Source organism: Lytechinus variegatus, chromosome 14, assembly GCF_018143015.1.
Source record: "Lytechinus variegatus isolate NC3 chromosome 14, Lvar_3.0, whole genome shotgun sequence".
Taxonomy (NCBI): Eukaryota; Metazoa; Echinodermata; class Echinoidea; order Temnopleuroida; family Toxopneustidae; genus Lytechinus; species Lytechinus variegatus.
The window spans coordinates 22079483-22092686 of record NC_054753.1 but is presented as its reverse complement, the minus strand read 5'-3'; the positions used below and the strand labels follow the sequence as shown (position 1 = coordinate 22092686).

Here is a 13204-nt window from a genome sequence, read left to right as displayed (position 1 = left end):
TCTTCTGGTATTGGTGTCACTCTTCGTGTGCCCATCACACACCTACAGGGGTATGGAGACCGTGCCTTTTCATCTCTTGCTTCACGCCTCTGGACTTCACTCCATTCTTCATTCCATGAAATTGACATTAAACTCTTCAAATCATCTCTTAAAACTCACTTATTTTAGCTTCATGAGCCTGCACCTATGATTGTTTTTAACAGAAATATGGTGCAATATAAATGCTTTGGATCATCATCTTTGCGTAAATTAGGAGGATTGGCAAGGAAAAGGCACTGAGCAGAAATGCTACTCTGTATTACACAGCAGTGATCCAGTATTCCCTATTGTTTTTTTGTGTATGCTGAAATGAGATAATTAGAGGCACTGAGCGGAAATTCCGTGTTCATTACCCGCCCCCCCCCCCCCTCTTTACTCCCCCCCCCTCTCTCTCTTGCTCCCTATCTCAGCAGTTGGTTGGTTATTTTTGGGGAATCAACTTCATTTATAATCAGAAGGAAAAAAAGTATAGCTCGGGAAATACTACATAATAAGTTCTTTATTCTAAAGATTTTCCGAACAAACATAGAAAAACGTCTTATTTGGATTCCTTACTCCCTATGATTGTCATTAATTCACCACATAAAGCTGCAGTACTCTGAAAACTGAAAGTGGAAATATCCACAAAATAAGTATTATAAAACACAATTCACTTCCTAAATTATCAGAATATTTCATGAGGATTGTCCCATGTTCCTAGTTTTATCTACTTGTACATCTTTGAGCATCATCATCCCTGTCTGCTTTAAAATCCTTTGTGCATCCGTTGACAAGTAATCAGTACACATTCATTGTTTAAGACATTTGAATTAAAAAACCCTGACATTGAATCATAATTATAAACATATATACAGGCAAGCACCCTTAGCACCGGTTATAATGGATTCAGTTCAGTATCATAGATTGTTAGAATGATATTCATTACATTTTAAGAAGTATTATAAATAGTATCGATAAATGAAAATGCAGCATTAATAAACAATACATTCCTTATGTAGATGACTGAACACATCAATCAAACTTCACAAGGATTTACCTCCTCTAAAATATTTCTTATCTTTCAAAATATCAGTATTTTTCCCTTTAAAAAGTTTCAAATTTGACAAGCGTTTTACAAACTTAGAAGTAATGGAACCGTTTCTTACATTCGTTGACACCGATAAGTTTTTATTAGCTGACAGTTATCACAGCAACACCCGGCCAACTGTTCTTCTTGTCCATTAAACCTCTGAAAATTGTGTCTTATCCGACAACTTGGAAGACAACAAATTCTAATGAAAAGCATCCCAGATTCTAAAATTTAAAGACAATGATCAAGGATTTGTAGATGTTGATGACTCTGTTTATCAGTCAATGCCATCTTTCAAAGCAAATTAAAAGAAAATGAAAATTTCTTTATGTAAATCAAGATTTTTAGGTAGCAAGTATGTTGAAGGAAAGTACTATAAATCTAAAACAAAGATACTCTACATTTGATCTTAATCCTGTTAATAGTAAGTGGATCACATATTTCATTTACCTTTGCTTGACCCCGTTTCATGGATTACGATAAGTACCAGTAATTGTTGAAAAAATATGTTTAATTATGAAGAAATTTGTTTCTGAAGCTTCTTTTTCAGTGTTTTGATTTTCAATTGCAACATATAGTCTGCCAATCAGAAGCAGTGGTTTCACTGGCAAGAAACTTTGTGAAATAAAGACCCCTAGCAGCTGCAGCAAACTTGAATACATCTAGAATAACCTTACAAAGAACTATAGGAGAATATCTCTCAATTCATCTTGTAGGCATAATATCAATGACCTTCCAGGAATCTTGATGAGTACTAAGAATTTAAAATCTATCATTTTAGCTCTTGATTTTTTTTCTGCAATGGCTTTGAGAGATACAAGCTGATTTTTATTCTCTAATACCTCGTTCCAACCGTTGTGCGATCCGTTACGATAGTAACAATAATGATAATATATTTACCAAGGGTAGCCATTTCATTTCCAAGAAATGTTCTCCCGGCGGGCCCTGCTATTATCATTACCCGATTGGCCTTTCGTAGTTGATTGCAGAAATCTCTGAGTTGTCCAATTCTTTCTGTTTCTACAGCTAAAATGATTGCCAAGATCTGACACAACCACTACGATTACTTTACAGTTTAGACCACGGTTTCAATCATGGTGCAAAACTTGACAGTGGGAACTAGATACAAGTGGTGTAATAAATTGAGTCTACTACTTGACAGACACTTGTCATATAAAAACATACTATCAATGTCAACTCTTTAATTGATGGTCACTAGTTCCCATGTTAAAAATTGCACAACAGCCAATAAATATCAAGGTTCCATGACCGATGATACATCATAAATTGTATAGTTACAACAAATCAAAATATTATAATGAATTGGAAGAATTTTTTTTCCTTAACATTTCAAGTGACGACACTATAGAATTTTAGTGACAAAACATACTAAGTTTATTTAGCTTTTTGCTGCCGATTCCTTCTTTGAATAATAAGAAACATCTACGAAAACAGTCGTGACAGTGTCGTAGATTTTGCTACCATCAGGACTCTTGAAGATGCTTGTTGTGAAATACTTCCGCCCATCTATCTTGTCCACTACAGTCTCTATAACGATAGTGGAATTTAGAGGTAAAGGCCTGAAAGACAAAAGCAGTGAAATAAGAAAACTAAATTTTAACACATTTATTTTTCTGTATTATAAAGTCATAACAACCTTTTGAGAGGGCACTCTGAATCCACTTCATTTGAATTTCATTTCCATTAAGAATGAAGCATGGGCCTTTTTCAAATCAAGCCATTAAATGTTTTAAGGAGAACATAAAAATCATTGGTCATGTTGCATGAGCGACTTTTTACCTCAAAGTCTCAAGCCCTTCCAATTCTGGTCACATCAGCTTCCCTATGCTGGATGCAGGGCTGCTAATATTATAGTCCTTTTTCCCCCACCAAATTTTAACTTAAAGGTCATGTCCACCCAAGACATATGTTGATTTTAATAAATAGACAAAAAATAAACTAGTATTATGCTGAAAATTTCATCAAAATCGGAAGTAAAATAAGAAAGTTATGATATTTTAAAGTTTCGCTTATTTTTCACAAAACAATTATATGCACAATTCAGTGACATGCAAATGAGACAGTCGATGGTGTCCCTCACTCTTTCTTTTGTTTTTTATTGTTTGAATTATACAATATTTCATTTTTCTATAGATTTGATGATAAGGACCAACTTGACTGAAGTATAAAATGTTAAAACAATTCAAATTAAACATGTTCTGGGAGTAATTAATCCTTGTTTCACTTGACAATGATGAGAAAATTAGAATATTTCATATAATGAAATACAAAAGAAACAGTGAGTGGATGACGTCATCAGTCTCCTCATTAGCATACCGACCTGGATGTTTATATAACTGTTTCTTTTAATGAAATTAACGAAACTTTAAAATGTAATAACTTATTTTACTTCCGATTTTGATGAAATTTTCAGTGTTAGGCTTGTTGGATATTCCTTTTTCTATTCAAATCAATTTTTTGTTGGGGTGGACTTGTCCTTAAGCAGTGATCACTACTGTACTGTGCACCATGCACGATGATGACTTTTGTGACTTATGCCCTTTTAACTTATGTGACCCTCATCATATCACTGATATGCGAATAATAATAATAATAATTCATTCTTATTAAGCGCTTTTTCAAAAGTTACAAAGCGCTGTACAAATGACAAACAAATACAATCAGTAAAAACTTAAAACAAAACTACACAAAATGAAACACTATTGCAATATATTAAACATGTTAAAACAAATGAGATTTAAGCATCTTCTTAAACACATCAGTAGAAGAACATTGTCTAAGTTTATGGGGCAATCTATTCCAATATTTGGGGCAAACACAGCAAATGACCTATCACCTACTAATTTGAATGTTCGGGGGATGTGAAGAGGGATATGTGATGATGACCGAGTGTTGTACATTGATTGGCGAACTGTTAGGAGGTTTGACAGGTATGATGGAGCTTGATCATTAAGACATTTGAATGTGATAGTCAGAGACTTATGCTCAATTCGTTTTTTTTACTTTCAACCAGTGTAATTCTCTTATCAGGGGAGTTGTCTGTGTATATGATGGTTGACAGTAAATTACCCTAGCTGCTTTGTTCTGTAATTTTTGTAGACGATCTAGGTTCTGAGAGGTGACACCATTATAGAGAGAATTACAATAATCCAATCTAGATGTAACAAGCAACCTAACAGCAGTATGACATGTATCATTATCAATAAACTTTCTGATTCTATTAATATTTCGAAGGTGGTAATTAACTGACTTAGACACACTAGTAACTTGATCTGACATTGTCATATGTTTATCTAGAACACAACCAAGAATACGAATAGAGTCTGATGGAGATAAGGAATGTTCATCAATGCTCAAAGAGACGTTTTGAAGAGTACGATAATGCATTGGTGATGATAATGCATTCCCGTAGTAGCGAATGTTTGACACTGGCCGGTAGTTTTGTAGATTATTTTTGTCAAGTGATGTTTTTTTTAAAACTGGCGTGATAACAGCTGAGCCAAGAGCCGCTGGAAATGTCCCTGTTGACAGCGAAGCATTAATGAGTTCAGTCAGAGTGGGGAGGAATGATGAAATGTGACGTTTCAAAAGCCATGTCGGTAGCGGATCTGCAGGGCTCGATTTGGATGACGATCTCTTTATTAATTTTAAGACTTCTTCTTCAGTTAAAGTGCAAAACTGTGATAGTTCACAAGGGGGATCCGGTCCTGATGCAGAATTGTCCAAAGGTGCCGCATTCTGATCATCAATAAGACGACGAATGTTTTTGATCTTCGAAGTGAAGTATCTGCAAAATGCATTGGCCAATTTACAAGATGATGATGTGTCCGGTAGGACATGCTCATTCCTGTTTAGAAGCATATTAATGGATGAAAAGACTTCACGTGGAGAGTTCGAGGACAGAGAATACATTGGCACAGTTTGAATTTCATCCATAAACTGACTTCGATTACTCGCGAACTTGCATTATAGTTACGTTCATTACAATGACCTTGACTCCAATAATTCATTAGATCCACAAAAATTAAGCATGGCCCTGGGATGTGGGATGGTGAAGCAACCCCAACATTTTTCTTGGGTGCTGCATTAGTTATACACCATTAGCACTACCCCTGGAAATCAGGTTGGTATGCTCAAATAAAATGTAGGTATTTTGCTTGACACCCCCCCCCCTCCCCAAATGATCTGAGCAACCCCCTCTCCAAATATTGTCCCCAGAGAACTTGGCAATCCGTATTCTCAAATTATCATGAGCACAAAAACAGTACCATTGACGACGGTTGAGATGAACAATGAGAAAACATGTGCCTCCCCTAGCCACTCCAGAATGTTCACAATGTATGATATAAGAAGTAAACAAATAAATACCCCCCCAAAAAAAAAAAAAAAAAAACGGTACATACTTTTTATAATTGACACTTAGATTTGCAGTAACACACGTCTTGATATTTAGGCCCTCATGGATGAGGACTCCAGCGCAGACGTCACCAATCGTTGCTATAGCTCCTCCGTGGACATATCTATGAAATAATCAAAATTAACACCTTGTTTAGAGCCTGCCATTCTTAACAACAAATTCAAGTTCACTCTAAAAATCAAGCATTTAAACTAAATCCAGATCGTCTGTGAATAGTAAGCAGCCGATATTAGATTAAGTTTTAAACCTTGTAGATTTAAATATAAATCTAAAAGATTTGAAAGATAATCCTAAAGATTTAAAATAAATCAAAATTTGACCGGTCACTATCTACAGCCGATCTGGATTTATTATAAATCCTTGATTTTTAGAGTGTTGCTTAATTTTTCTAAAGCAATTGCCTAAACCGAGAGAACGTTTGAAAAATTGTTTAGACTTTTTTTAGTAACTTGTTTAAAGCTTTGAACAAAAGTTGTTAGAGTAACGTGCGTGTGTGTGCTTAAACAATGTGATTAAAATATTAAATAGCGTTTTTTTTTTACATTGAAGAAGAGAGGATAGAGAACGAAACAGGAAAGGTTTCAAAGTAGTGTTTAATTTTTAATTGGTTTATAAAGGAGAATATAATAATTTAAGACCTGCTGGTTACTGAAAAAGGGTCATCTTGGAGATGATTATTGCCGCTGCTGAAGAGGGGTATCGGGGAGCTATGACGCAATTAAAGGTTTTCGGGGATGATTATTGGATATTTCTGAAATTTCCAAATTCAATTTTTACTCCAAATTGTATAATCACGCTGATAGTGTCAAGTTCCTTGTTTAGTTACTCTAGATTCGTTTGATGAAAACTGTTATTACGAATATAAAGAACTTATACAACGATTTAAGAAAGCAAAATATACTTGGAAAAGCGTGTGAAAGACGGATATTCTGTCGTCACCTCTGACTTGCACACAATGATCGAAGGATCAAGTAAAATGATGAAGATACATGTACGTGATACCTGGGTGGAGGGGCGTTTCATGAAAGGACTTGTCAGACGTTTTATCCGAAGTTACCATAGGAACAGTGCCTCTCAGCCAATCAAAATTATGGAAAGATGTCAGATCTGACAACTTGTCGGATGAAAATATTGATGAAACGCTCCCCAGGTGATTGTTTGGGTGGGTGGGTGGGGGGCATTTCTAATACAGCAAACCGCCGCGGCTGGTCACGACCGTTTGTAGCGGCTGTTTGACGTCACAGCCAATATCAGTGGGATTAATCTGCTTCAAAAATTTGGGACTGACATCAAATCCGATTACCCCCGACAAAGAGCGTTAGTATAAGACATAATAAGAGACAGAATATACACAGCAAAAACTGTGGTGTTAACCAGTCTACATAGAGGACCACACCAGTTATTTTACACCGGTGTTAAATTGGTGGTGTTCGTTTTACACCTATAGGTGTTATTACAACACCTTTTGTTACATTTACACTCTTTAGTGCTATGTTTAATCTCTAGGGTGTAATTTTAACACCTCAGGGTGTGGTCCTCTATCAACACCAATGGTGTCAGTTTTAACACCGCGGTTTTTACAGTGTACCAACTTCAGTTTGGTTTAATTAACATGCACATTTCAGCTTGTGTGGAGTGACTTTGGTCTTGTTGACAACTCGACAATATAGAGGGTGTTCGCATTGCGAAGCAGAACGCATTCAAGAACGTAAACAAATATATTGTCAAATGCCCTTCCTGACAGAGAACAACCAAGAAGTCTTTGTCAAAAATTGGTGAATCAAAACAGCACACAGCACAAACTGTGGTGTTAACCGTGTACATAGAGGACCACACCAGTTATTTTACACCGGTGTTAAATAGGTGGTGTTGGTTTTACACCTATAGGTGTTATTACAACACATTTTGTTGTTACATTTACACTATTTGGTGTTATATTTAATCTCTTTGGTGTAATTTTAACACCTCAGGGTGTGGTCCTCTATGAACACCAATTGGTGTTAGTTTTAACACCGCAGTTTTTAAAGTTTCGTCTTGGTCTCTGGACAAACTGCCTATTTGCAATAATTCGTCAGCTCCGAAACTTACGCCGAACCTGATGTTCCGGTTTACCAATTTTCGACACAGACCTCCCAGCTGTTCTTTGTCATTAATTCTGATAGGCATAATCAATTAATAGATTTACTGTGTTCTGCAATTGGTTACGCGTTGCGGTGCGAAACTCCCTGACAGTGCAAATAGGAGAAGGACGGAAAGTATATCTCGCAGTTCTTCTCACCCCGGAGGCCCCTGGACCTTCTCTCCAAACTGCACGACGGATATGCTTTTCTTCTGCTCCTCGTTGGAGAACATGACGTATTCAAAGGTGGCGCCGTATTCTGGGTGATTAAGCGTATAGAGCCGTTTGTTTCTCTCCCTGCTCACCGAGTTGAGCATCTCTTTCCAGCCCGTGGAGTCCCGGAGAAGCTGTCTCTGATAGTCCTCGTAAAGCTCCTTCGTCCTCGGGGTCCAACCGGGAAGGTCCCGTTCGGGAGTGCCCTTCGGATTTCCCGGGGCACAGAGAGATCTCTGGCACCAGAAATAGATTAGAAAGATAGATTTCATTTAATTTCGTTTATGTCCATTTTCAAGGACTGAAATATAATGTTTGGTTTCATATATCTTGGTATAGGAAGCTAAAAAAACATTAAGAAAACTGATAATTTCTACATGTCATGCAAACAGGTTACGTATTGAGGAGGCACCATAAAGCGGAGCTGGTATCAGCAGCCCCTTTAAAATATAGGGGAAGGCGGGGTAAGTTGAACATAGGGGCAAGTTGAGCCACCAGCCCCAGGCCAATAATGAATGAGTCAGACATTGTGGTGGTGTCATGTATTGATGACCCATAGCATAACCCCTAACCCCACCATAATGTTTCCAACTTTGAAACAAAAAGTAATTTTTTAGAGGGAAAAATATTAATTTCAGCCAAAAAAGTAAAAAAGAGTGTGAAATATATAAGTGCTTTATAAACACATACGTCTTTAAATATAATAAAGACATAACAACATTATTAGTCCAGATATGGATCTTCATTCTTGTCATAGTCTTTTATATGATGGATGCATAATAAATGTGTGGATACAAAATTATCGCACTAAGTTCGGACTGGGGTAAGTTGAGCCAAACAGCATGGGGCAAGTTGACCCATGGTAATTCCTATGGTAATGTATCTTAAAAAGCAAACAAACCATAAAAATCGATTGAAATGCAGGCTGAAAGGAGTAAATTTACATGACTGCTCTTTTCCTTTTACAGGATGTTAGTATTTATAGAGAATTAGCAAGTGAAAAGACTTTAAACAAAAAATTGACATGCTGGTTCTCCCCTCCATACATTTTGTACATAGTTTTTGTGGCTCAACTTACCCCAGAAGGTGGCTCAAACTTACCCCATATATGGGGCAAGTTGAGCCATTTGACATTGTTTTTTTCAAAGGTCACGATGACTTTCAGTGTGGGGATAGAAAGTTATATATAGGTGGAAAATATTTCAGAAGAATGAAATTTTAAGGCAAGGTACTTATTTCGACAAGATTATTAATCATATCAATTCTAACATGCAAAAAGCAAAAACTGTCACAACTTACCCCGCCTTCCCCTATTCTTATAAATAGTATCGCCCATAAACACCTTTCTCTCAAAGGAGAGTTCTTTGCCAGAGCAAGCAGGGAAAACTTTGCTCTTAGATAATTATATGTGAGTAGGCCTACTTAAATTCTGTAGATTGAAATTCAATCTTATAGATTGTGGTCATGGACCAATCCAAAATTAGATCGAAAGTTTCAATCTAATAAGATCTTAAATTCTAAATCTATTAGGCCTACAGTGGAAAGTTCAATCCAACTTTGGATTAGTCCCGATCGCAATCTTTTTAACTCTAAGGAAATTAGAGAGTATATACAGATAAATATGTAGATAGATGGATAGATAGAAAGAAAGAAATAGAGAGCTTAAAAGAGGGAGTGAAGTATGAAGTGAGAGAGGGAGAAAAAGAGCCGGGGATGTGTTAGATGAATATCAAAAATATATTTATTTATGGACATTTTCTTTTTATAAAAAACAGTTAAGTATCTAGACGATTTCCCGGAATCATTTTTTTTCTTCTGAGGTGCTTTGTTAGAATGTCCCTAATTTGCCGCCCTTTTAAACCCTTATTTGCACAATCCACGCTTTCAGAACAGTCCTCTTCATTCAATAAATAATTCTGTGACCAGCTGCCATCCCAGCAACAAATCACCCAATAACCATACTATCTCACATACTGATAGATAAACTACTCAATATGAATGTCTACCTGTCTTGTCGGGATTATTCATAATTTCAGTGTAGACAGACCACAGCAACGGGTCAAGCGCAATAATCTGAATTCTGTCAACAAAATCATTTTTTGATCTAGGTGTTCCTCAAGACTGTAATTTCACCACTTCTCTTTTCGCCCTGCATGCATACAAAAGCGATTGTATTATCACCAATGATAAATAGTCAATAATTAAGTATTCAATATTAATAAAGTATTCATTCCAAATTACACGTCTTTAGCGTTCATTTTTTCTCTTTCAGATTTATTAATGTGTGCACTCCTCTTTTTTTTCATTTGTGATTACGATTAATGATGGACGAATGTAGGACCAATTTCTACGTTTTTGATATGAACCAAGGAGTGAATCTGATTCGAGATCGTGACCCTCTTGACAAATTGAAAGCAGAAACATATATTTATACTGACGGTATTAACCGAAAATTATCTAATTGTGTTTACATTTTACAAATTGATTTCTTTTTCCGGGCAAAAAAATCACAACTCTGGTGTATAGCGGACCATTGTGTTTATGTATTGGCCACAGGTATGCATAATTATTTTGTTCTTATACCGGAATTTACAAGTTTATTACTTACAACTATTTTGAAAGTAGGGCAGTTACTATAGTGACCCGATTGCTGTCAATAAGAAAAGGAAATGATCTATTTATTCGATTCATTTCATATGGCTCAAAATGTGGAAAACAAAGAACTTACTTTTAAAACTAGTTGAAAAGGCGAAAAATTATCTCGATAGCATAGCGATGAAAACATTCTGGTGACTCCTTTCCAGTTCGTTGCGACAAAAAGAGCTGCTGCACCACCGGTTAGGCACACCCCCGCAACCTTCAATACATTGGTCGGTCTGGATGATGCCTTCCGCCCTGTTGAAGGTGTCCTGAAACTCCTGCTTAGAGTCTTATGAAATGTCGATGTTTGGTTGAGACGTTGCTCATGGCGTATCAACTGCCGTAGGAAGTTGATGCTCAGCAGATTGGAAGTCATTGCGAATCTGTATATATATGCGTCAGTTAAGCTGAATTAGATTTCCTACGAAGAATAGTGTTTTTCCGGATCTCAGATTATGTCAGCGGCGCCACGTTGACCCCTTCCTCTGATATAGTGAAGGTGCAGCTATATATATATATAGGTAACAGAAAAAAACGGTTCATCTCGATCAAAAATGGATAAAGTTCTGCTTTTGTACCATGGATGCAATTCTCTTTTAGCACAATAGAGTATCGTGCGTGACGTCATCACATTTCACTTTTTGCATTTCAGCGTTTTTAGCATGATGAAAACCCCCACAACCTAAATGAAATATGGTGGGAATCGGTCCGTGGGGCCTCAAGATATGACCTCATGAATGTATAATAAGCCCCATATTGAAGTCAATCTATTTAATATTGGCCTGCATGGTTCTAAAAGTCATGGAATCAGGCCAATAATACATTGACTTCAATGGGGCTATATAAGTATATATATTCACGAAATCATATCTCGGGCCCCAATGGACCGATTTTCACAAAATTTTGGAAGTGTTTTTTTTTCATCATGCTCTACCAGAATACGATATCAAAAGGCTGAAATGCCCCCCCCAAAAAAGTGTTTTTTTGTTGTTGACGCCATCACCTCGATATAGGCCTACTCTATAATAAAAAAAACTTAAAGGACTTAATATATTTCAATTGCTCTTGCTATTTTAAATCCAGCAGGAGATAAGTTGTACTCGCATATACTAGGTGAATTATTGCCAATGCAGTTTCTCATTGGCAGCATAGGCGGCGGAAGCGGGGGGGGGGGGGGGGGGACGTGTCCCCCCTACATTTTTTGATAACTTTTTTTTCTTTTTTCCTGCGTCCCCCCCCCCCTAAATTCAGGTGGACCCCCCTGAAACGTGTGTTTTCCGCCCTAAAATTTAGGTTGATGACTTTTTTTTTTTGCTTGTCAAAAATTTTTTGGTTAGCAACTCATAAAATTTAGGTTCAAAACCTTTTTTGGGGGCGCTTGTCAAATTTTTTACCTGTGTACATCCCAAAATTTCAGGTGGACACCCCCTAAATTTTCTGGCTTCCGCCGCCAATGATTGGCAGTAATTCACCTAGTCTGCAAGCACTGAGTCGACTAGTCTAGAGTGAAGACTAGCTGGACTCCAAACTATATGTCTGATCATGGACCTATAGGTTCATGGTCTGAGTGCAAAGTGAATCTAGTCTCAATACTTCAGACTCTGCATTCATGCACTATGCGAATTGTGAAAACCAATCTGTGACTGCAGACTATAATAGGGTTCCGCATCCGCTGACAGGACACTCGACATCCGATCTAGTCAAAAGAGATCCTCTGCTCAGTGCATGTGCATGCATGTCTGTAGATCAAAATTCAATTTCCCCGCCACAAGAGCAGATGTGAATCGCCTTGTATGTTTAGAAAGTTGGTAGACTTACCTGATCCCGAACTTTGAAGTCAAATAGCGAAAATAACCGATACACCTTTCCGGTCCCAGAGGAGCATATACCATCCTAATGTACATCGAGTGGGCGCATATGCATAATTACATGTATCTCTTTCTTATACTTCTGTTCGCATGTGTATATTGTAGAGCCCGTACCAGCATAGCTACCTACATCATGTGAATTGTGCATGCCAGCAACTACATGTAATTCTACGGCGAAACGGATAGATGTGCTTGTGCAAATATTGTATTCCAAATCAATATGACTTGCAATTTTCAACGCGGGATCGATCCGAGCTAGAATATAGCGTGAACTTTGCCCCATATACACGACATACCGGCATAGTCTACTGTGCAAACCCTTCACATATCAAGTTAAGTGGCCTGTATGCACACAATGACTGAAGGCCCTACAACTATTTTCATATGCGCTAGTCTTGTGTCAAGACCCACTTGTTTACCAAACTTTCAATAAGGGTGTATGTTTCCAGACTAATACCTGCCTAGCTTAGTCACCGGCTTAGTCAGTTACAGAAGGAAACGGTCAGGTAGCAAGATATTTGTAGGCCTATCAAGTAACAAAGAGGTATGCTCATGAGCCCCCACCCCCAAAAAACACCTTACGATCACAACGATAAAGGGATGGTCCAGGCTAAAGATATATACATCATATCTTAATAAATACAGTAATATTCACAAATCAAAAAGCTAAAAATTTGATAAAAATCGGATAACAAATAACGAAGTTATTGAATTTTAAAGATTTGCATTATTCCGGTGAAACAGTTCTAGGCATGACTTTCTGAATATTTGTTTGGTGGGCTGATGATGTCATTTCCCCGCTTGTTCTTTTGTATTTT

At 37.1% G+C, this 13204-nt stretch overlaps 1 protein-coding gene across 1 annotated transcript; it reads right to left on the bottom strand.

Moving 5' to 3' along the window:
- Positions 1–551: 551 nt before the first annotated feature.
- On the bottom strand, positions 552–12744 carry LOC121427713 (acyl-coenzyme A thioesterase THEM4-like). Its single transcript, XM_041624243.1, has 5 exons — positions 12337–12744; positions 10607–11023; positions 7825–8114; positions 5533–5649; positions 552–2688 (listed from the first exon to the last, which is right to left on the bottom strand). Exons 2-5 carry the CDS (start codon positions 10892–10894, stop codon positions 2508–2510), a joined length of 876 nt encoding a protein of 291 aa, XP_041480177.1. The 5' UTR covers positions 10895–11023; positions 12337–12744; the 3' UTR covers positions 552–2507.
- Positions 12745–13204: the final 460 nt, after the last annotated feature.